Source organism: Aplidium turbinatum, chromosome 1, assembly GCF_918807975.1.
Source record: "Aplidium turbinatum chromosome 1, kaAplTurb1.1, whole genome shotgun sequence".
NCBI lineage: Eukaryota > Metazoa > Chordata > Ascidiacea > Aplousobranchia > Polyclinidae > Aplidium > Aplidium turbinatum.
This window is the reverse complement of record NC_137472.1, coordinates 39,879,683-39,905,983: the sequence shown is the minus strand read 5'-3', so window position 1 is coordinate 39,905,983 and position 26,301 is coordinate 39,879,683. Positions and strand designations below refer to the sequence as shown.

The window sequence follows — 26,301 nt, the reverse complement described above, 5'->3', positions numbered from 1 at the left end:
GTTTGAATCCTATATTAGACTTTATAAAGAAATAACATGTTCAACAAAATCACAAAAATAAAGCAGTGTATAAAATTATGCAGAGGAAGCAAATTCAACACGAAAATTTTCAATGTTAATGCTCGGTAGATGTCCCTAGTAAGCATTTGACCATAATTTTGACTTTCGAACATCAATTCGCGGAAACGATTTTCACTTGGCGTATCTCAATCGAAGGCCTGAGTATAAAAACTACTCAACCATCAGTTTTAATACCCATAATGCTACTTTTCTCTACTTTAGTGGTCAAAGAATTTTCCCCGTGTAAAAAATTATTAAGTGACCTATCCAAAAAAGAAATTCTTTTTACCTCAACGAGTAGCATATTAATCAATAAGTACTACTTTACGGTTGCTATATGAAACTTTAACTTTCCCTTTTTCAGACAATCTCTTCATTAGTTGAGTAGTTGTTTAACTCAAACATGCAATTACAAGTTGTGTAAGCTACAAATATGACCGGAGTTGAAGAAAAGAAATCAACTGACACTAACAATAAGTTATCACACAGTGTAAACTGTTAAACTCACAAGCTTGAAAATGGAGTAGGCTAGAAAATTAATTTGGTTTTTGATGATATGCTACGCAGCTACGCTGTTGGCCTAAATCAATTTTGTAAAGTTTGGAACAATGTTTCAGCGTTCAGAAAACTATAACAAACAAAAAATAGTGCTTTATAATCTTTCAGCTCTCAAATGTTTATAATACGACAGATAGAACATTCAAAACTAAAATTTGACATAATAGTCAACCATTAGCGCCATTAACTATCATCCACAGCTTTGAGAGAAGGGTCAAACATCGTTCATTTGCATTAAATAAGTTGCTGCATTAAAAAATGCAAGTTAGGCTATTAATTATAAAGAAGTTTTGTCTAAATAAGGAAATAAAAGCAGAAAAAAATATAAGAGAGCACGGAATATATCGCAGCTGTGTTGCAGTGGACGACTGAATAAGCTCAGCGTGCAAACAAAATGCACAAGTAAGCCTGACTGCATTCCAAGCTTGCCCACAACAAGCTCCTCAACATTTAGCCCTTCAATGTCTGAGGACGTTTTGCAACAAATGGTGGCTGGGCGGCGAAAAGAATATTTTCATCAAAATCAGAAAATCGCATAAGTACGCAAATACAAAATTATAGCAAAGCAGAAAATTTGAAGCGGGCGGGGGCCTACTGCTGTTTTACACACGTTTGCATTTATACGATACTGTTGTGGAATGTGGATAATGTGCTCCAGTAGCAAGTAAAAAAGTTTGAACAAAATGCATGATCTAATTGCAAGAAGCAATTTTGCAAAACGATTTTCATTAAATGGCTCCTGAACTAGTGAAGTACACGTGGTCAGTGTTGCACAATTAAAGAAGTTGATTTTTCGTCTTTGGACCTTTTTTGGCTTACTTTTATCAACCAAAATACAACGTGTTGCGTAAAAGGCATTTTTGAGCATAGTCAATATAACTATTTATCCGTTTGCATCTAACAATGCAAACGGCGTTGCCAAAGCTGCGGATTTCTAACCATTTTTCAGGTAGAACGATTTCAGGGCCATATACGCAAAAACTATCATACAAAAACTTCTTTGTCAGGAACGTGATTAGAAATTTTCTTGTTTTCTATTACTTTACCATTCGTGGTTATGGTAATGTGTTTTCCATTGTTTTGAGTCATTGCGTTGGAACGTTCTTGTTTGGTCACATTGTAGACCGCGTCTCTGGTTCGACAACGATGCACAATAAACATTAATACAATTGCGCAGACGAAAGCTGCCACTGCAATGCCAATGATCATCGACATTGAAAGCGAACTTGCTTCTCCAATCATGATCGGTACAGAACTGATGTTGGTTTCTGCAAAGACAGACGGGGCGTCAGGCAAATTAGTGGAAGCAGGGTTGAAGCTTACATTTGAACTTTTCACGTCTTGGTCCGATTTTATTTCAGGTTGCTCCGGAGTCTCATTAGCTTGGATCGAAACACCTCGCTCTTTGACGATGTTACTCCCTGCAACGGTGACGTTGAGTCTCGGTTCAATCGAGCCAAATGCATGAGAAGGGTCAAGGTCTGGTGTGGAAGGTGGTGAAAACGTGTACGTGGGTCTAGGTGTGATAAGTGAGTTTGATCTCAAGTGTGTGGTTGTCACTCCAAAAGAAGCAGCCTCTGAACTTGTGTGCAAAGACGGTTTTCGATCGGAATCACTTTTGAAAACATCCATACTCACACTTTCAGAAACTGCCCCACTTGTAGCTGACTCTTTATCATAAACTTTATCCCAAGAATCAACTACTTCCCCTGTTTTGGAAACATGAGTTGAAGTGATGTGGTGTGGTGAAAATGAAGTAGAGTTGAAATCTACCTTGTTGCTGTTAGATTCTACCCTAATAATTGCATCATGCACAGAAGCAGTTCTACCTATTCCTCTGACGCTATTTTGGAGTGATGTCACTGCAGCTTCCGTTATCGTCTTCATTCGAAAGGTCGTTGTTTTGCTGGAATCGTTATCCAGATCACTCGGGGTTTGCAACGCATTTTTTACCATGACATCATCGTCTTCAGTGTAGATGTAGTCATGTTCAAACAAGGAAACGACTTTTTGCCAATCTGATTCTTCGCTTGTTGTGTTGTCTATGCTCGCAGCTGTCATGTCGTTACTATGTGGACGAACTGCTGGGGTCACTAAGGCTTTAAAAACAGCGGATTCTGCAGGTTCATCGACAAATTTGGTCCACTCAGAGTTATCTTGAATTTCGGTTGTGGTTTCAGGAGATTGTGCAACAAAGCCAATGTCAACGAGAAATTCAAGAAGCGATTTTTCAGTGGAAAGCTCGTCTGTGTTACCAACTTGAGTTCCTTTGAGGACATTGTCGATGGGAGACGCTCTCTGTCTTTTCAATGCGAAAGTGGACTCATCATCTATCAGTGCTTCAGCAGAACCCTCTCCAGAACCTAAGGGTGAGCAATTGGTCGAGGTTAGTAAGGGTAAAGGGGAAATAAAAAACAACATGATATGATTAGTTGTGTGACATGATAAATCAAACATGCTAATACAGGGAATGCAATGGAATATTATTTCCTATGGAATCATTTTTTATGGAATGACTGTGCAGATTTCTGAGAATGGAGTGGAAGAGATTCGTATTACAGGGTTGCTCTGAAGTTAGAGTACACTTTTGATATTTAAAATTTAGGATTATTTGTAAATCTTTTTGTCATCTCATTTAATTAGCAGGGTTACATTAACATAGCAACGTTTCAATACTGGAACTCAAACAATTCGCAACTTGTTATGCTGCTAGTATGAAGGTTTAAGGCTAAAACTGAAAGATTTATGAAAAGTGGATTAAAAAATCAAACACAATTATGAGTATGAAGTAATAGGTTTCAAAATAGAATGAAACGCAAGAATTCAGACTGTAGGAAACATACAAAAATTTCGATCTATTCCATAGCATGCCCTGGCTAGTGCCGGTTAATCGTAAAAGTTCTATCATGCCACTTGTTTGTATCTCATCATATGATGACCACATGAAAGTTCTTACTACAGTCTACAATCGTGTAAAACTAAATTATTTCATCAAGCAAAATACGCTAGCTTATAGGTCGTCTAAACCTTCAATCTGATGACCTTGAACCAAATCACGATTAATGAAAGAAATAATAATAAACGTGACGTAACGAATGTAGTTAAAACTAAAGACTAGGTGCTTGTGGTTTAGCAAAGCACTCAAAGAGCTTTCGAATCAGTAGCTAACGTACAGACAATTGTGCAAGCACCTTGATAGAGTGAGATACGATTGGCATTAAAACAATCCTTTTGATTTTGCGCTTGCCGGGTCTTTCCGTGTATTGTACCACACGATGTGGGCTACTGGTCGGAAGCCGCAGTGTTTGGGAACAGTAGACAGAACAGTAGCTTTGCTACTTGTTGCTTAAACAGTTATGTCAGCTCATGTTAATCACACCAGAGGAATAATACAATCAGGAAAAAAATTAGCTGATTTATTTGATCTTGTAAAACCAACTTTCCTTCACTAAAATAAAAGATCAAAAAAGTCTAAGTAAGTAAGTATTAAAACTATAGCCTATTACAGGTAATTAAATAATGCACTTACTTTAATTGTATTCTCTCCGTGCGTGAAAGTGCGTGCAAGAAAAAAATGTCAATGTTTCTATGTTTTTTTTTTTAAAACAAAATCTCTTTGACAGAACACAAATTCATGCGTATGCACACATGACGCAAATGTTGTGCTTATTGCACAAATGCCTGCAGTTAGCATGCTTTCTTGATTACTTCTGCACTCCTTTTGTCACGTGTACTCCGCGAGGCAGTACTCTGTTTTATTCGTATCATTTCATTCTGGCAGGCTAGCGAACAACAGCTTCTTTTGTTCTAGTTCTAGTGTTGAGTTTAACAATCTTACGTTGTGTATTTTGTTGCAGAAATTGCGATTCGATCATTTTTCTTTTGTTAATACATTTAAGAAAAATAACCGTCTTTGTTCATGATCGAATCGCAATAGGATAAGGTTAATTTAAAGAAATTTGTGGAATGGTGGTGATAACATGCGCCTTTCCCAACTGTAATTTTGAAACAGCCGACGTGCCCGAAGCGGTTGCTTGTGTGGTGCTGCAAAGTCACACGTACAGTCATGCTGCTACGACGCGCAACGCTCCAGCGCCCGTAAACCTTGGCCCGAAGCTAAATCGACCTACTGTAGATATTGGAGTTTCTCCAGAAGAATGGAGCGTGTTCACCAGAAGATGGAAGGCTTTTAAAGAAGGTTGCAGCATTCCTGATGAAGCAGCTTCAGTCCAGTTATTTCAATGTACCGGCCAAGCCCTAGGGGACAGCCTTCTCCAAGCTGACGCTGAGACAGTGAGCAAACCTGTAGATGAACTTTTGCTTGCAATGCGACAACTGGCCGTTATACCTGTCGCCACAGGGGTGTTACGGTCAGAGTTTATGGCGATGCACCAAATGCGCGACGAAAAATTTCGCGCTTTTGCAGCTCGTGCTCGAGGAAAAGCGGATATATGTGCGTTCACTACGAAATGTTCCTGCGGGCTGAAAGTTAGTTATACAGATCACATGATCCGCGACACACTACTCAGTGGAATTTCGGACAGTGAGATTCGTCGCGAAATGATGGGAATGGACAAAGTATTGTCGATTCCCATCAACGATATCATCGCCCTTGTCGAGATTAAAGAAATGGCTCGCAATGCGGTACCATCTCATGACGTTTCGGCAGTGTCGACGTTCAAGCGCAAGAAAAGCCAAAGCCCTATTCCAAGAGACCGTGGACACATCCAGGCAGCACCTTCCTCTCCCAATTGGTCACAAAAAACTCACTGCCCTAAATGCAATAGATTATTCAATCGTTACAGAGAAGGCCCCAGAGGTTGGAACACTACGCCTTATTCCCTTTGTCTCGAATGCTTTCGGTCATCTCGTCATAAAAACAAATGGGGCGCTCCTCCTAAAGATGCATCAGTCGGAGCACTCTGTGTAGCACCTACTGTACCTCAAATAGGCACATTTGCCTCAACACAAACTGACATCGCAGCCCGAGACCCAATGTTCTCAACAATTCGTGGTCCTCACCACACATTCCAAAAAGGGCATTGGACACCATCCCGCATGCGAGAACATCCCACAGTTCGGGTAGACATATCTATGGATGACTCATGTCATCAAGGCAGGTACACTAGCGTGATAGCACAAGTAACAGCAATCGCAGATACTGGTGCCCAAATAAATGTATGGTCACTGAAGAACTTTGTGCAATCCGGCTTTGGACAAGAGACCCTTGTACCCGCACCAAACCTAATAGCTGCAAATCGCTCTACTATTTCCATTACAGGAGCATTTCGTGCCATCATTCGGGGTACAGCGCACGGCTGCAATGTTGAACGTCGGTGCATGATTTACATCAGTCCAGACGTTGACAAGTTATACTTATCTCATGACACACTATTGCATTTAGGTGCCCTATCCCCGAAGTTCCCAACTCTAGGGGAACATCAGATCAAGCAAGAAATGGCGCACAATCTTATCGAACCAGAAATCAACGTCGTCAGACTTGTCAACGGTGGATGCACAGTACCCAGCAAGCAACTGGAGTCGTGCACTTGCCCTCAACGTGGTGCAGTTCCAGCTCCCCCAACCAAGCTTCCGTTCCCATGCACACCTGAAAACAATGACAAGATGGCAAACTGGCTACTCCAGAGGTACGCCGCATCCACTTTCAACACTTGCCCGCACCGCGCGCTACATTGTATGGCTGGTCCTCCCATAGAAATACATGTTGACCCCAACGCGAAACCAGTGGCCGTTCATACACCAGCGTCTATCCCCTTGCATTGGCAAGAAAAAGTACACGCTGATCTCCTCCGCGACGAGGCTCTGGGAATCCTTGAAAAAGTCCCCCACGGCGAACCCACCACATGGTGTCATCGCATGGTTATCACACGCAAAAATGATGGCTCACCACGCCGTACTGTCGACCTGTCCCCCTTAAACAAATTCTGCCAGAGAGAAACCTTCGCCTCCGAAGCTCCATTCCAGCTGTCCCGTCGTGTCCCCGGAAACACTTGGAAATCGGTGACTGACGCATGGAACGGCTATCACAGTGTTCCACTGCGTCCTTCTGATCGGCATCTCACAACTTTCATCACTCCCTTTGGAAGATGGCGCTACACTAGGGCACCGCAAGGATTCCTATCCTCTGGGGATGGCTACAATCGCCGTTTCAATACCATATTAACCGATTTTGTGCGCAAAGAACGCTGTGTCGACGACACAGTGTTCTATGATAGCCAACTGGAGGAACATTGGTGGCGAACCATAAAATTCCTCACTTTAGTGGGACGGGCGGGCATTGTCCTTAACCCGGACAAGTTTCAATTTGCCCAACGCACCGTAGATTTCGCTGGATTCCGTATCTCAGAAGCAATGGTCGAGCCCCTCCCTAAATACTTGCTCGCCATCCAAGAATTTCCAGTCCCGAATAATATCACAGACATACGCAGCTGGTTCGGATTAATCAACCAAGTAGGAAACTATGCTCAACTGCGTGACCTAATGGCACCGTTCAAGCCGTTCCTTAGCCCAAAGCATAAGTTCGAATGGTCTCAGGAGCTGGATTCCGCATTTGCCGCCTCCAAATCGGCAATCGTTGATGCTATTCGCCATGGGGTAGAAATCTTTGACCCCTGCCGTCGAACATGTTTGCGCCCTGACTGGTCCAACAAAGGCATCGGATATTTCCTTCTCCAAAAACATTGCGTATGTGCTTCCACTATACCGGACTGCTGCTCATCAGGTTGGAAAGTGACTCTTGCAGGATCCCGATTCCTCTCATCGGCCGAACGACGTTATGCTCCCATAGAAGGCGAAGCCCTAGCAGTTGCGTGGGGCCTAGAACAGACAAAGTATTTTACGCAAGGCTGTGATAATTTGGTTATTGTAACGGATCATAAGCCATTGGTAAAAATATTCGGTGACCGTACGTTGGACGAAATCACTAACACTCGCCTGTTTCGTTTAAAACAGCGTACACTAATGTGGCGCTTTGATATCGCACACTTACCTGGCACAACCAACTGCGCAGCCGATGCTGCCTCACGTCACCCAGTATCATGCGATCTCATTGCTGTAGCGTCGTGTGCAGAAAATAATGTAGCAGAAATGGCGCTGGTTACTGCCATACAGGCAGATGCCGCCCATGCCTTTTGCTTGCAATGGCCTGAAATCGTTCGGGAAACAGCCGCCGATCCAAACCTTAGCAAGTTAATGGTAGCTATTGAAACGGGATTCACCTTTCCCAACACCGGCGACATTCGCCCATATCTCCCCTATCGTGACGGGTTCTTTGTTGAAGACGACGTTATTCTATATCATGATCGTATCGTTGTACCACCATCGCTTAGGCCTAGAGTACTCTCAACGTTGCATGCTGGTCATCAAGGTGTGTCTGCCATGGAACGCCGGGCACGTGCTATAGTATTTTGGCCCGGTATGACTAATGATATCCATGCTATTCGTGACTCGTGTACTTCATGTAATCGTAATGCTCCATCTCAAGCAGCTCCTCCCCCGACGCCATGTGATCCCCCAGCTACACCATTTGAGAAAATTTTTGCAGATTATTTTGACTATGGGGGCCGTCACTTTTTGGTCATTGGGGACAGATTCTCTGGGTGGTCGGATGTATTTGCCACGCCATCAGGATCGAGTGCCGCAGGAGCAGCTGCTTTGACTCAACTCTTGCGCTCGTACTTTGCCACGTTTGGTGTTCCTGAGGAAATATCTACAGATGGGGGTCCCGAATTTACGGCTGCCGTCACTGAACTCTTTCTTAAAAATTGGGGTGTGCAGCACCGCATATCGTCATCTTACTTCCCTCAATCTAATGGTCGAGCTGAGGTGGCTGTCAAAACTGTAAAACGCTTGCTCATGACTAATGTGAGCCCAAACGGAGACCTGAACAACGATTCCTTCTTACGTGCATTGTTACAGTTGCGAAACACACCTGATCCTGACTGTGACATCTCTCCAGCAGAGATCGTGTTCGGTCACCCTCTGCGCGACGCATTCGGTTTTGTAAACCGCCTAGTCAAGTTCTCCAATCGTCACATTCGTCGTACATGGCGGGATACATGGAAGGCAAAGGAAGACGCCCTTCGCCTGCGAGCTGGTCGAACCGATAAGGCGCTGTCTCAGCATACTCGTCCTTTACGTACCTTACAATGTGGAAAACGCGTATTTATCCAAAACCAAAACGGCAACTATCCTCGAAAATGGGACAAAGTGGGAATGGTTGTCGAAACGTTGCCGCATGACAAATATGTAGTGAAAGTTGACGGGTCGGGCAGAATCACAAAACGGAATCGACGTTTCTTGCGAGTAATTCCACATACTAAAGCATGTGCCGATCCCATCCCTCCTCAACCAAACATCATTGCTCACCCACAGAGCCTCCCATCATCTTCTTTTGCCCAGCCTCCTGAAACGGACTACTGCCCTCCCCACCCTCCGCATCACGAAATAGGCCCTAGCCCAGAAATTGGAGAATCTCCGATGTTGCTTCTCGATGCAGATCACAGTCCGCCCGCACTCACCTGCCCGACACCAGCCTCAAGCCCGAAGCTTTGTGAGCCACAGCACTCACCTGAACCTCCAAAGCAGCCGCTACCTTTCGATTCAGTGGAACCAACCGAACCTACAAGTGGAGTCCCTCACATTGAAAAATCGCCTGTTTTGCGCCGTTCCACGCGGTCCCGACGGCCGGCATTGGATTTAGACGCATCCTCTGGTCAATGGGTAATCAAGGGGTCGAGCTCGTAAGTCTACAGTTTCGCCTTACGAGCTGGGGGGGATGCACAAATGCCTGCAGTTAGCATGCTTCCTTGATTACTTCTGCACTCCTTTTGTCACGTGTACTCCGCGAGGCAGTACTCTGTTTTATTCGTATCATTTCATTCTGGCAGGCTAGCGAACAACAGCTTCTTTTGTTCTAGTTCTAGTGTTGAGTTTAACAATCTTACGTTGTGTATTTTGTTGCAGAAATTGCGATTCGATCATTTTTCTTTTGTTAATACATTTAAGAAAAATAACCGTCTTTGTTCACTTATCTCAACGCACAACAATGAAAATAAAACTATACTGTGTATCACTGCTGTGTTTGTTACAACTTCGATTAGTCGGCAGAAATATAATATGTTTTTTACTGTTGTTGTTTGATTGAATTTTTTACAGTATTATATGTCTGATGATTTATGAGGACGATAATGGCGTGTGAAAGTATGTTGACTCATGTATCGATACCCTGGTTCTTATGAAGCAGTAAGTGTGTTATTAGATGTTTGTTACTAAAATTCATTAATACAAATTATTTGGTAGCTTGCTGTTGCACCAGACCCAAAGCCACTGCTCAAAACATGTAACTGGAAAGAGAGAAAAGGTGTACAAAGCCTTGTTTGTGCGATGTATTTGTACGAGATACGCCTTGAGGTGAGAAGAAAACAAGAACATAGCTAAATTATTAGAAAAATCTCTTTTAAAGACTAAAAGCTCATGCCATTTTCTGAGAATATTCTGGAAAGTTGTGTTGAAAATGATTCGGACATACGAGATGAATATGTGGAGAATAAAGCGGGTCCCAAAGAAAAAAAGTTTGGAAAGCCTTAAGTTTTAGGCTATACCCAAACACCAGATCCAGGACAAACATTCAATGTTATGTGCTTGATGCATATTTCTACTTAATTATTCGTCCGTTTTCATTACTTCTCTTCACAATCACTACCAAACACAAGTTAAAGTACCGTAATCTACAAACTTACAATAATTTATAAGGCAACCAAAGTCAATGAATGTTACCTGACGAGTTTGGACAAGGCTCAAGATCTTCGTCATCACAACCATTCGTATTGTTATCGTTAACCTATGGGTAAAGTCTTAACTTTAGAAATACAAACTCGACAAAAATTTCATCTAATTTACCATGTTTTTTTCATAATAGATTACTAATTTTATATTTAATTACTCTTGCAAACCGACAAAAGATTGAACTTGTCGAAAAGCGGAAAGATGCTTTAAAAAGTGGATAAAATTGTAACTTGATGCCCGTTGGTAGCAGTCAGGGTAGCAGTTATCGATTTATAACTTATAAATAAATTTGCTCTTAATTAACTTTTAGAAAGATCACTTTAGATATGCAGTAAGTAATGCAGTTGTAACCTATTAAAGCACAGGCGTAGGTACTCCGTGGTGTGTAATCCCATTTTAATAAAATAGAACAAAGCTTTAAAACGTTGTTTCGTTTGTTCATTCTCAAGTTACTTATTGCAGTGGTATAAACCTACACAACATTCAAGTTATGTTTATTTCAGGTTGTATTGCGCCTAGAGTTAGTTCACTTTTATAGAACATGATATATATTCACAGCACAACAATTTTAAAACAAAAATTAGCCTGCAGTTTATGTCAGTAGGCCTACTAACAGCATTGGTGGATTTAGTGGTGGTCGATAGAGTGGCTATAGTGGTTATTGGACGTGAGATGGTGGGAAATGTTGGAGGGAGTGAAGAAGGTCGTCCGATCAAACTAACATCTCCAATTATTTGAACCTGAGGATCATCTGCAAATCACGCAAAGCCGTAATTTATAAGTTACCATAAAATTACAAATAAAACTATAGCTTAAAATATGTGCAGCTAGTGCACCAATTTTTCTTTTAAAGTTTTGCAGTAAATGTTGAAGGCCTTCGTCCTGTTTCTTCACATAAAAATTATTTAAAATTTCTCGGTATTAGGTCTGAGCTCACCTACATGTCGTTCTCCCTACAAGGTAACCTACTCTAAGAACTACGAGAATACAAGATCTGACAATCAACATTTTCAAAATGCTTCACTCATAAAAATTCTGGCCCTTCGTTCCATCACATCACCACGCAGCTAAGAGATCGGTTGTAGCCGGATGACATGTAGATGTAATGCTTTCGTATACCACGCTGAGATTAAAACTGTGTTTTTGATTTTACGATGAAATAAAGAGTTGTTTGCTAATCTATTGTAAACTTACTCTTAGTGGCCAGATCAAACACTCTGACGTCATTATAAAAAAATCCAACCATTTGACCGCGGAATGCTTGTGTGATGGCGGGGCTTCTCTCAAGTTGAGAGTTGCTGTTTTCATCTAGAGTATTAAGGTCAACCATTCCTCCTATCAAGATCGTGGATTGGGAGTTGAAGACAGAACGGGTTTGTCCTACAAAAACATTCTCTTCTCAAACAAAAAAACAACAAACAAAACATCAAAAAACAAACTACAAAAACATAATCACTATTTCTTATCGCGAAGTCGATATCGAAAATTGAAGACATTTGCGGCATTGGAGTCACCTTGAGAAGAATATATGTGGTTACGAGATTTCTCATCACGTGCAGCCTATCTTCACAAGGTCATGAAATTTACGCTTTATGAGCTTTGATTATCATCACTGATTAAAGTACAGTAGAACAAAAAATAAGTTATGAACGTACCGGATTACTAATGAGATTTTTTTTAATGTAATTTTGGTTCAAAAGTCTTCGTACAAACCTGCTGACAATTGTTTTGACACGCTATAATTCCATTACATTAGAAATGGAATGATATCGCAGCAAACATAAATTACTTTTTGATATCGCTTCAACGTCGACAGACGTTGAGAAACAAAAAAAGAAATTCGCGTTGATGAAATCGATGTGAAAAGGACGACATGTGTTTGCAAGAATGACATCAAGGTGAAGATGGCCTGATGAAAATCAAGACCCTGGGTGAGTATCAAATCTTACTTTTGACAAGAATTGCATTGTTTGGCAGTCGACGAGCTTTACCATGCTCTACTTCGAAAGGTTAAAAGAATGCGCAGTATACAAGCACATCAGACACGTCTTTATTTAGAAAATCGTATCTTTATGCGACATGCATGGGTTTCGGCATAAAAAAAATGGCATTTAAAAACAACGATACCAACAGGCGTATTGATGTGTGGCTAAATTGATCACACTTGAACGCATAGCATCGGAATCTAAGTTTGTAAATCAGGTGTGGTAAAATCATGTCTAAATTTAATTCTAAACTGTGCTATAACCTAAGCTGCATATGAAGAACAACAGCACATCTTCTATTTATTGTTCTTTGTGCTGTAGTTTATGAAGATGTTTTTTATCATAAAAGATAAAACTACAGTAGGCCTATAGGTAATTAAGAACAAAGGATGCAGTCTGATGATCAACCATGTTTTTATCTTATGGCAAAAACAATCGGCATAAATACCAATTGCCATTACAGCAGGTGTTAGCGAGGATTTGATTGAAAACCGAAAACGCAGAAGGAAGCACCTTTTCACGAGGCTATAAAAAGTTGTCAGCGACCAACACAAAAGCTGTTTGTTTATGGTAAACGACCTTTCCTAAAATTGACCTTCTTTTAAAATTGACAAATCGAAATGAAATGCCAAGGAAATCGGAAAGACTTCAAATTCAATTACATGCGCATAATTTATGATGGCGTTTTTAAATTACAATAATATCGCAATGGTTAATGACACATTTTAAATGTTTACAAGTGTTATGTTAACGTATGGTGAAATGGATTAGTTCAAATAACAATCACAAGTGATGAAATGACAACGTTACGACAGTCCTTATTTTTGACTTTTGAAATTTTATTGTCTCTCTCCAAAAACCTTTCTCCGGTACAAGAACCCATTGTTTGAACTTAAGGGTTTAGAGATAGCCTAAACTAAAATAAACGGTAAAGGCTTTGTGAAGGTTTTTAATTTTTACTACAGATCTTACTGTACTTTTATACTATGTTCCTAACGGGATATTTTTTGCAGTTATGAAAGCATATGAAAACCAAAATATTATTATAGTCTCCTTGCATCAAAACATACAATCATATTGCGGTTCTCCCATCAGTTTAATTAAAAAAATAAACCAAAAGGCGGAAAGCAGACGACTATAGAGAAACAAAGAACGTGGCCTAGTTGTAGCTTAATTTGTCACATTTAAAACTTGATCTCCAAAGGACTTTTAATTATCTATTTTTAGCCTACATCACACGCCAACTACAGGAATGAGAAAAAATGTTTCGTGCATAAAAATCCTTAATGCAGCGGATTGAATGTGAAAACAGTAGCTTATAGCAAGAAAGGACTTAAGATATTAATTTTCAATAAATATTTACTGGTTTTTATTTGTAGTGTTGTGTTTTGATTCTTTGCATGTAGGCTACTGTATTTCGACTTGTACTGGATTAATTTTGTAAGGCGAACATGTATAAATGTTCTTCAGTCCTCCGTTGTATTAATTACTTAATGCCCATGTGGTCCACTGCATTAACTCTATTCATGCAATATGCACCACACATTCTTCTAATTTCTGTAGTTTATATATGATGTACAACAAAAATTAAAGAACTATAAACCAAACTGTCAACAACCTGACAAACTCTGTTCTTTCACGTATCTGCAAAGAACAAATGATCAAACTAACCCTTTGGGAATAAACTAGGCTTTTTTAACGATAATCAACAATTTTATTACTTACTAGTTATAAAACGGGACAAAATAGTTGTGGCTATAAAGACCATTTACCAACATAATTGTAGAACAACGAAATTGGTATGAGAAGTATTACTCTTGTACGGTCACTTGTCACTTGTTAAAAAAAAAACAGATACTCCGGAGCGACTGGTTGATTACCACTGCTCCAAAAGTTAGCAGCTTCTGTTTTACCATCCCCCGATTCTTTTTAATATTTCTGATCGTACAACTATATTCGTCAGTGGAAATTTAAAAATTTTGAATGAGCATACACGACTTTCCTTTTAATTTGCTTTTAATATTATTTAAAGTTACGTTTAAAGCTTATATAATAATTAGACTTTTTTGAGCTTTCCTTTATAGAATTTCCTACTGAGGAAACATCAGAAATAAATTGGTCAGTCAATGTTCAACTTAACATTTTGACGGCCTTTTTCTTGCAAAAAAAAATCTTTGGAGAGAGACTTGAACAATGCGAAATTATCCTTGAATAAGGACCACTCTTACCAACATGCATGCAAAAACTCGATGTCAGAATTTAAAGTTTTAATCAAGATTTTCAATCCAGCTTAAAAAGTATAATTCTTCTATCGAGTCTAAGTTAGTGCTTGATTATTGTTAGTACCTCTGGTTCTCAGCAAGCGCCAAACTGTGGGCCGTGCAGACGCAGGAATGGAACCTGGCACTAGTTCAAATTTATCACGTGCAGCCCCTACACACAAACGGAGCTTTATGAAAATTCGACAGACAAACTCAAAGGGACAAAACGACAAGCACGTTGTAATAGAGTTTCTGCTTTTCTCTGCAAGTATTGATTTTGATAAATTGTATTAGTGCATTGCATAGTAATGTTACTACAAAGATATCTGTTGTTTGAAAAATGATCTAAGTTGCAGAAGCTGTGTGTTTGAATGAGAGCAAGTTTTTTCCATCACCAATCGAGGACGTCATGGCTGACGTCGTCGCTACAAATCCAGTTAAGAGTTATAACGTAACATGCACAATATTGTTTGTTGAGTAATGAAAGTTATTAGAACAAGCATCATCCAGGTCAGCAAAAATTATTTGTTTGAAATTGTTACAACAGTGTACAATTGGCAACTTTTGCTGCTGAATGGGTCATCGTACTGTATAAGGCAATTGAAAAAATAAAGAGGGGATTGATCGCCTTATGAAATTACATTATTGCAAATTTGATGTGCAGCAGTGCAAGAAATTACTTTAAAAATAAATTAAAGGTAAATTAATCATCAGTTGAAATCTCCGCTATGCTTACAAGCTGACTTGGTCAGCGCACTTCCCCATTGTAGCAATGCGACCAGTATAACAAGCAGAATGAGATTCTCGATTCCAGTTATCTTTAACTTTTTATGTTAGCTTAAATTGAAAAATTTGCCCTTCCGCACTATAACAAGTTGATAAGGCCAAGAGTCACAAGTCCAAATGATGAATTTCTTATTATTTTTGCAAACTTGTTTAATTAATTTATTTCAGGGTTATTTTGCAATGTTTGTAGCTTAGTGCATGCAAAAGACGCTTTACAAACCTACATTGTGTGTGCTGTTAAAACCCACAAAAACCATTCAAAAAGGTTCAAAAGCTGGACCAAAACAAGCAAATCGAAAAGCACACTTCTGTCAAACAGAGTAGACACGATAGTTTCGGATATTTGTTACCGCTTTGAAAGTACGTCCTGTCTGGCTTGTCATCGACTGAGATCGTTGCGTTCATCCATTTCCGACTGACGATGCACTTGTGATACTGGCCATCAGATACGCTTGATGGTTCGTCCAAGACAACGTCATTATCGCTTCCAATGTTGAATCTTAAGGTCACTCTTCCGTTTACCTAATAATGTCAAGGTTTTTGTTAGAGGTGCAGTTTATGGCTACGCATGAAAGATATTAATATCCTGGATGCGCTCTTTAAACCAAGTCTGTGTATTGGTGTTTTCACGTCATCGCGAGTTGATGTAGCGTGAAAATCATATCTTGTCATGAGTCATGAATTACTTTTTTCCATTTGATAACTTGCTTGATACTGCCCCGAATTTTGCTTATCGATCGCTTGCATTCAAATTTATATTTTTCTCTTTCTGCTTCGAATTTCGTAACTATGATTTTACGTGCTTAGTTGCTTTTAGCAAAATGGAAGTGTATTGTGCAGTAGGCCTACCTTTGTTGGAGTTCATAAGTAAGTCTGTCATGTGTAGCCTAATTGACGAAACGTCACACTTAATACCAATGATGCTGTAGGCTACAAAATATCTAACAATTTGTTGCGCTCCGGTCCCTTCCCACAGGTTTCGGAAGTGAACTTTCATTTTGAAAGAAGCCTTTTAGGTCAAGAAAAAAAAAATCAAGCGATCATATTCTTCGTCATTGCGCAATTTCTCAAAAGGTCACGGGAGGGACATTTCGATATTACACATCACGCCTTTCAACTGCTCTCTTCTTTCAAAAATTAAATCGATTAATATTCAAACTTCATTAAATTTATTACTTGGCAGAATCAAAAGCATTTAACTTTTGAAATAAAAATGATGTCATTTGCAATTAAGCTACAACGTAGGCTACTTTCAAACCAATAAACTGAAAGAATTGCAGATCGTTTACAGAATAATAGTTTGCGAAGATACAAAGTGATAGGTTAATGTCGTGCCTTGACAATGCAACAAATAAAACGTTTGCGCTTTTTTGCTTATCCGTAGTTACAGTATTTTGTCTAGTTTATTGCAAATTTCTGAAAATAATGTTGACTGATGTTGTCATCAATATCGTAACTTACGTTGCAAAATATTTTACCATGAGTGAGCATAAAACATGTCTTTCCTGGCTTAAAGACTTTTATTCAATCTGTCTCAACCGCAACATAATTCCTAAGATATGGCGGAAGGCCAGCGTGATTGCCCTACCCAAATCGAAAAAAACGTTGGAGGACCCTAAGAGCTATCGTCCTATTTCTCTCCTCTGTGTCCCCTACAAGATTCTTGAACGGCTCATTATGACACGCCTTGAACCAGTCATTGATCCGCAACTTCCGCAGAACAAGCTAGCTTCCACCATGGGCGTTGTACAACCGATCAAACAACTAAATTGACCAATGACATAGAGGATAGTTTCGAGAGAGGAAATAAAGCCGGTGTCATATTAGTAGACTTAACGGCTGCTTATGACACAGTGTGGCACCAAGGCCTAGTGCTTAAACTCCTACAAAAAATTCCTGACAAACACCTTGTTCGCTTTCTCGCTAACATTATAGCAAACCGCTCATTTGTGTTGAAAACTAGCGACGGACAATCTAGCCGCCCCCGTCGTCTAAGGAATGGAGTTCCTCAAGGATCTTGCTTAGCACCCATGTTATTCAATATTTATATTAGCGACATTCCCCAGACAAAGTCCACACAGTACAGCTATGCAGATGATTTGGCCCTACTATATACAAACAAAAATTGGACTAAGGTAGAGGATGTCCTCACCGAGGATATGAAGCTGATCTCACAATACCTAAAGGACTGGAGACTAAAACTCAGCACAGCTAAAACCACCATCACACCTTTCCACCTCAACAACAAGGAAACTGGCCGCCAGTTACGAGTCCCCCTAGATGGAACCCTTATCCGACATGACCCCTGCCCTACATATCTGGGAGTGACCTTGGATCGGCATTCGACAACTCGCGTATAAAAAACACTGTGACTCAGTTCGTGCCAAAGCATCAGCAAGAAACAACCTTCTCAGATGTCTAGTTGGGTCGACTTGGGGATCCAAAACCCCAACACTGCGCACTAGTGCCCTAGCGCTTGTGTACAGTGCTGCCGAATATGCTTCTCCAGTCTGGTGCCGCAGCACACACGCAGGAAAAGTAGATATCGCCCTTAACGACACCATGCGCATAATCACTGGATGCCTGCGTCCAACTCCTACAGACTTACTACCAGTGCTTTCAGGCATCGCCCCACCAAAACTACGCAGAGAGAATTCTACCATACGGCTCGCATTAAAGGCAGAGGTCAATGATCGCCATCTCCTCCACAATGTAGTCCTTGACGCACAACAGCTTACACGTCAACGCCTGCCTTCCAGGCGCCTTTTTTCTCGACACATTGTGGCGCTTCATGAAGGTCACTTCGACCTGATGAAGTCATGGAGAAACCGCTGGGAAACCATCTCACGGCCCAACCAGTTCCAAGTCACACCATACAGTACGGTACAGTACAGTAAAGTACACCATACACTACGGTACCACCTGGCTCAGACTTGCCAAGAAAAGAATGGGTAACTCTGAATCGCCTCCGTACTGGTGTTGGTCGCTTCAAGCACAATATGTTTTAACTGGGGATTGTGTGACTCACCAGCCTGTATTTGTGGTGACTGTTAAACAGCACAGCACATCATAAATCACTGTCCAGTGTTTCGACCTGAAGAACATGTGAATCTCATAGACCCTGATATGAAGACACTGCTCTGGTTGCAACAATTGGGAGATGTTACCTGAATTGCTGCCTCATAAGCAAGAAGAAGAAGCATAAAATTGATAGTTTCTGTATGTGGCATGACCAATGACCATTTTAATTAGTTCAAAAATCTTATTAGCTCCTTCTCAGCGCATGTTGTCTATATCATTTATTTAAATTAATCCTAATCTGTTTCTTTGAAAATCTAACAAGCAATGAAGTGTTCTCCATTTGCATTAACAAAATAAATAACTCGGGATCCTCAACAGATTGTGGATCTGGCCTTTTTGGTCGAACTAAGACTAGGTCGACTTGAATTCTCAGGTAAGCTAAATGCTGCTTGGCCTAGTGCAAAGCATGTTTACGCTTGTCAATAAACTGAAGCTGTTCAAGGCGCATATACAAAATGGAGATTTAGACCATCACATTTTATCCCTTTGCTAAAAGCCAGCGTGAAAGTCCCCATCATCGCACTAAATAAACAAAATGTTGTATATGCAAAACTGCTTAAAACCCCTCAAGAACGTTTGTGCTCCTGTTGCGTGATCTACAACAGAAAAGGCCACAAATTTTGTTTCTCATCGACCCATTTGATTCTGTGACTGATTATTTGAAAACCCTGCTGGTCTCAGACGAGGCTACGGCTGAGTTGGACGTGATTAATCTTTATGAAGAAGATCAACTGAAACCTGTTTTAAGGAAAGAGACAATTGAGATATGAATAAATGTGCCAATAGTAAAATACCTCAATAAAAACTATTTGCAAATAAAAATGTCGAAAATTACAGCATTATCGGAATGGCTTGGCCCTTGAAATTATATCGCCCGATTTGAAAAAAAGGCCAAACTCTTTGAAAGGTGCTCACACTGGGCCAAGTTTTAAAAATCCAACTTTATATGGTCAACTGACAAAATACACAACAACACAGCAAACCTGGCAGTCTTGGTACGAGAATTTTTTAACTCTTTTAATATTAGATCAACAATTGCCTGTTATACAGTAATTCTAAACCAAAGTTTAAAATAGCACCAATTGCTTCAAAGTGACTTTTTGTTAATTCATCAATATGTTTGCAAATTTGGATTACTCACAGGAATTGTAGTATAATCTAAAAAAAAGTAAAAGTTCATCAAATATTATACGTAGAAGCCATTTCATCGCTTTTCCCAAGATATTTTTATAAACCGGTATATCTACTTAAGAAAAACAGCTACCGTTTATTTCAAGTAAGCTTTTTAGCCAAGTATTTGATAGCCTTGTCATTTCTTTTCGGGCAGCAAGTACTAATTGCTAATAGGTAAGCACACTTAATTAACAAACGTAATTAGACACCGCTGCACTGGTATGGTATAGGCTACACCTGTAGGCTATCATTAGCGAAACACAATGCTCACTGTTCTATAGTGAGTAGCCAGGTAGTGCTGACGACAAGAAGATCGCTCCTTCTCAACAACATAGACCCACATTGATAAGTTAAACGTCGCCGCCAATGTGCGGGTTCAACTATGGCAGGAGAGACTGGCAGCCGGACTGACATTGGCCAATATGGAGCTCACACCCATGGAGAGCCTTCCTCCCGGAAAACGTGAACCGTGGAAGTATTGGCGATGCCTCAACCGCTTAAGAACTGGTATTGGCAGGTGTAAAACCTTGATGAGACACTGGGGGTATTCCATGGGGAGCACAAGTTGCAAATGCGGACAGGAGCAAACGATGCAACATCTACTCGAATGCCCTGACCTAAAAGCAAGGTGCTCTGCACAGGATTTGGCCGAGTTCAACGATAGAGCAAGAGCCTGCGTGATGCTCTGGGCTACGGCCGTGTGACACACGATGAAGAAGAAGAAGAATCAATTGTATCCAGGTTTTAGGTTGGTAAGATCGACTTGGATTAACTTAATGCTATTTTGCAAATTTTAATCTAGTTTTAATGGGAAAATATTGGTCTCCTTTTAAGTTAAACAAAAAGTAACATTCTGACTAGAGTAAGCTACCTGACCACACTTCTATTTAATCCACACTCCTCTCAGCAGGCAATTTCGTATTTCGTACTGTTAAAAAATCGCTAAACAAATGTCACTCCAAGTTCAAACACATCATCAAACATGCTTCTGGCAACACAGTTAGTGTTCCACGCGAGATAAGGTAAATTTTATAGAAGCCTTGCAAGCTCACGACATAGGCTAACACATATTCCAAAAGCACAAGCAAAGAATGAAGCAAACAACTCTTTAGACCAGTTGCAAAACATGAACAAACCCACACACGACCAGGCAATCAAAAAGTTCTTGAAAAACCTTCAAACCAAACGCGACTGTCAGCTAGTTGATATGTTATTATTAACGTTTTGAATTCCATAAAAACTGAGCTGATATTTTCACAAGCAAGCGACCTTGCATCAAACCTGAAAACTAAAATATGCAACATGCTAAAAACCACACACTTTAGTGACATAAAAAATGTCACCGAAACCACAACGGAAAATCAACTTCAATTCATCTCACTATAGAAAGCATGAGAAACTCTTTACGAGGCAATTCCATCGGAGGCGAAACGTATACCAGAACGGCGTTCAGCTGCGCTGTCGCAAATATTATTTGCAAGTTATCTTCTCTGGTGGTCAATAGCTTAGGGAAAGTGTATCGCATCACTCCACTTCTATGGAAGAGCGCTCGTGCTGTAGTAAGCATAAAAAAACACACAATAAAAACATTTTAAGTACCACACATCGATGTCTCCCAACCTTAAAGTGTTACGTTTTAACTTAGATCATGAACTTCGCTTTGCAACCATTAATGTGAATTTAAAAAAAGTTTGCATAATATCGAATAGATAGAGGGGCTAATTTCAGAACGAGTTAGTGCATATAGCTTAAGTTGAAACGCGTACTTCAAAGTTGGGAGCAGTGCGATTATTCAAACTCACTATTTTTAATTCTAGATAGTCTTGAATGTCAGTGCTAGTTCGTCCGGTCACTCTCATTAGAAGTGCGTTTCTCTGAGTGGTGCTGAAACCCAGAGACAAGAAATCGTCTCGAGAGCTCGGAAAATTATCCACCCAACGATATACCATAAGCCCAGCATTATTGCCAAACCTATACGTCACTGCTCCTGTAAAGATGTAAAACTGGTGTAAAGCATATAAAATCCTCAAGAATCTTTTCAAGTTAATTATATGTTTGGTGTTAATTCAATAGAAACATAAACGTACGACAAAAACACAAACACCTAAACTTTCGTATCCATATTGTAGGTTATGCCATATCAATATTAAAAATTTAAACAGAACTATAGATAATATAATATGCTTCATAAATATACCATAGAAAATCCGAAAATGTTTTAAATTTTTTGTGTACGAATTAAAATGACGTAGCCTAGTAGAACAAAATAAATCCACTGCCAAACCTATATAAATAATAATTCAATAATAATAAAAAAAAGTTGAAATTACAATATTTTTGTTGGGCTCAATATTTTGGCATGTATCATAAATTTATGTTTACATCGTACAGTAGTTAGATTTAACAAAATCAGTTTCATATTTTGAAATCAACGAAAATGACTTGGAGTTTAGTGCTTTCATTGGCCTTCGGTTTTCATTAAAAAGTTGTAAAAGTAAGAAAAGATTTGTAGCTTTATTTGCAACTGCACAAATATTTTCTATATTCAATTTTATCATCAACGAGTCATTTAGGCTAATTCACAATGTAAGCAGTTAATAATATAAATACTAATAAATACATCTGGCAACCTTTGTTATTTTTTTAGCGTAAACACTAAAATCGGACTCATCTGGAAAAATACTAGTTTTCCGCTAAATCATTTTGTTTTGCATTGATCGGCACGGTAAATAATGCAGCTTCGTAATGCCACTTGGTGGCAGCAATACGTCAAGCGTTTTTTAATACGCTGAAAGGGACAAACACGACACTCCAAGGTGCAAAATTTCACACAATTAAGTTTTAGAAAACGTGCAAAATCAATAACATGCAATTTAAACTACTGAGCATACGTCAACCGCACAAGAGAGTGATTGAAATCATGTCAATTCAACTTCAATTGTTATTTAATCTTGGGGATGAAAATTTAATCAGTTCAATAAATAAGATATTCGGTAAAGTAGCCTATTTGACTGAAAGCATAAGTGTGCAAGCATGTGCATAAAGGCATAATAGTTTTAAGAACTTGTTTATAAATAGGTATGTTGTATGAACTTTATGCATATAAACATCTTGTATAACTGCAGGCAGGACGTCACTGTTTTCTTAGTGCAGTTAACATCATGTATGTATTTGATTCTGTAACTGTTTAAAACTGGTTGTCCAATGTCCAGGACGTCATTTTTATCTTTTGTTTCAGCGAACGTAATGGGATAAAACATCTTGATAACCTTAAAAGATAATACACAGCTAAATATTTTACCCGTTCTAAGCGATGCATTTTCAAGGCTCTATTTGTTATATTTGGACAGTTTGACTTGCTGTCAGCGTCAAAATTATTCCAGTAAACCCAACAGCAAGAGTTTAAACTTTTTGTTTTATAATTATATCCAACGATTCAGAGCAAAGAGGGCAAAGTAAATCTTTACACGATCTCTCAAAAGATGTCACCGATTTTGCCATGATCAAAATATTTTAAATATGACGTCTTTTGTAAAACAATGAAGTAACCTAGCTGCTGTTCCACAAGCTCCCAATTGCGGACGTTACGAAATTTCTTGTCGACTTGTTCAATCGTAAATCGGTAAAATCATATAGGCCATTAATCGACCTGATCAAAATACATAAATCTTTAGATTATTTCACACATGCGTCAATCAATTTACATTTTTATTAATACAAAACTGGACAAGGCAATTCATGTGCGGATATTTTTAAGATCAGTTTTCATCTTCGATTGATTTTGCTGATGTTGTCGTGATTAAATTATGCATGAACCTGAAGCAAAATGTCGGGCCAACTTACAACTTCGGTTTGAAATTTGTACTGGTAGCGAATGGAAATAAATTGTTTGAGCGCACTTCGTTTTACCTTTTTTGTGCAGTTTTGGTTTCTTACTCATGGTACTTATTAAAACTACACATTTTTTATTCAAATATGATCAATATAACAAAGAAGCGCTTAGATTTGAAACCGAGTTTTGGTCAATCAGTGAAGTTAGGTCTGAAACTGAAGCTGTATTTTCTAGATCTTATTTTGCAATTTAATTCTCTTCCACTGGGATATTTCTTTATGAGTGATTTCATTTAACGTTTTAACGTAGATGAGTGAACAACATTTTTAAGTAAAAAGTTATCTTTTTATGATTTTTGGAGGGCAAGTGATAGGCTATAGCGCTCTCATTACACTAATCAACAGCAAATTTTCATCAGAGCTTTATGTGTCCTTAAACGTATTTATGACGCTGATTTCAATAATGTCTTTACTCTTTTTTCTAGAAAATCATGTTTTTGAGATATTTATATCTCTTGTTTGTAAAGCTTGATTTACTGTATAGTAGCCTAATGTATGGTTTTATTTTACCATGACAATGATAAGTTTAATATAAAACCATCTGCTCCTGTGGCACACTCTGTGCATTTAAGAAATCTTACAAAAATATTGAAATCCTCCTCAGTGCGATTCAGTCCAGTGAATACAAATGGAACATTTGTGGAGATTTTAAGGTCATCGGCATTTTAATGGGATTGCAAGGAGGGTTTACCAAATACTGATCGTCGTGCTACTGCAGAACACTGTCAGAAGAGACTGGCCAGCAAGAGACTCATACATTAAAGCAGGGGTGACAAACCTTTTTGCGGTCGCGGGCCACTTTGTCAATTACACATGAGTTATCGGGCCACACAACTTTTTAATCGTGACGTCATAGATTAGAATCGACCAAAAATACAAGGTGAAGTTGGTGAGTAGTATCACAACTTTACCTTATAGCTTTCCTATTTTCTAACTTTACACCCTGAAAGTTAGTATTTATGGCAAGAAAATAGCAAAGGAAAGGTGTAGCCTACCAGTGAAAGTATAAAGCAGCTTTGAGATATCTTTTGTCTTTAATGCATGAGCGATTGTCAAATTGCTTTGCGGGCCGCACAAAATTCTTTGACGGGCCGCAGGTTCGTCACCTCTGCATTAAAGGAAACGCAAATATCATAAGTGTTCTTTAAGTTGAGCCCAACGATGTATTATTGCCACCACTTCATATAAAATTGGGCTTAATGAAGAATTTTGTTAAACAGCTGGGAAAGACCTGTTCCAATGGATTTGCATTTCTCTGCAACAAGTTTCCCAGGTTTGTTTAGAACAACTAGTTGCGTACGCGTATTCAATAAAGTATATGTAAATTCCACCTTTAAGATAAACGAATTGCATGCAATTGGATTCTGTTTATATTTTTTCACCCTTTTTGATTAGAACTGCAGTTTTTGTTTCAAAACATTGCTACAGTACACTACAAGTATAAGTGGTGAAGCTATAAAATGCTATACTGTAAATAAATTATAAAATATTTTGAAAAAAATTAATATGAAACAAAGTTTGGCTTAATTCATTAATATTACCAAATACGCAAAATATTACAATGCAAATATTTTGAAAACCTGATGTAGTAAAGAAAAACGAGAGAAGATTCGGAATCAGCACAAAAAATTCATCTAGAAAAATTTACTTGTATCTCTGATTAAAAAATTTAGTAAGAACTTGTTGACTAGTGTGATTAACCTTAATCCACTTCTGGCCTAAGGCACTCTATCCTTTTTGCCTTTCTACACCTCCGAGATGGGCTGATAAGTCAACCAAAATTTTCAAACAAACAATTTGCATTTTTTAGTATTTTTTTAGAGCCGGCAAGTGACCAAGTGTACCTAGTTTTAGAATTGCTACTCCCTACTGTTTTCATTGTAATCAGATGATAATAAAAGGTTTGAATTAATTTTTGGCAAGGCACAATCGTTACTATATCAAGCCTACTTGCATTCTTCAAGTTCAATGTAACAAGTGAGATACAGCAACGTTTATACAGAAATTGCATTGTAGAAAGTTAGCAAGCAACCCACGTAAACAATACGCAGTTCAAAAATAATAACAACCGAAAACAAGTTGCTCTATTAGTGACATAAGCAATAGAGAGAACAGGCATGCTGTCAAATTGCACTGCAAACCAAACTGTGAATAAACGGGATTCTTACCAGGAATCAACGTACTGACGTCTGATTAAATAAAATATAACGTTAGCCATTGAACAATACAACTACAACATCTCAAAGCACTGTAGTCGCTTATGTTTTCTCAAGAGATTATGACTTGGAAAAACTAGGATCGATAGTGGCACTGGCGGCCTGTTTTTAAAAGAACTATTCTCAGATATCCAAACTTTCCCGACTATAAATTTGAAAAATAAAACATGTTGCCGCCAGGTCCGCGTGTATGCGCTATATTTCACAGTGCAATGTTTTTTCCATAGAATAGTGGTTAGAGCGTCACATTAGTGATTGTGAAATGGCCCTCTTCTCAATGTTCTTAAGATTTCCCTCTTTGAAATAATTGGAAGCATGCAGGCCTGTCTGGAAGGTAAGTAATAAATAGATTCCAGCCATAAACTAAGGGAAAAAATGCAAAAGCATCGATAATAAATTTCTCTCAAATTCTCCCTAACATAAAAGACACCACAAATCTTTGCTCGTATTCATGCAAAAAACATTTTTTTTCTTGCAAACAAA

General features: G+C 39.0%; 1 protein-coding gene across 1 annotated transcript in view; it reads right to left on the bottom strand.

Moving 5' to 3' along the window:
• LOC145765607 (neurexin-1-like) overlaps positions 1 to 26,301 on the bottom strand; it is a 79,878-nt gene continuing 53,577 nt past the window's right edge. The window contains exons 22-29 of the mRNA XM_082577444.1: positions 25,771 to 25,791; positions 21,514 to 21,698; positions 15,808 to 15,979; positions 14,757 to 14,843; positions 11,620 to 11,805; positions 11,040 to 11,176; positions 10,417 to 10,480; positions 1 to 2,981 (exon numbers count right to left, since the gene is read on the bottom strand). Coding sequence (XP_082433570.1) covers positions 1,603 to 2,981; positions 10,417 to 10,480; positions 11,040 to 11,176; positions 11,620 to 11,805; positions 14,757 to 14,843; positions 15,808 to 15,979; positions 21,514 to 21,698; positions 25,771 to 25,791 — 2,231 coding nt within the window. The 3' untranslated portion in view covers positions 1 to 1,602. The remainder of the gene's footprint in view (positions 2,982 to 10,416; positions 10,481 to 11,039; positions 11,177 to 11,619; positions 11,806 to 14,756; positions 14,844 to 15,807; positions 15,980 to 21,513; positions 21,699 to 25,770; positions 25,792 to 26,301) is intronic.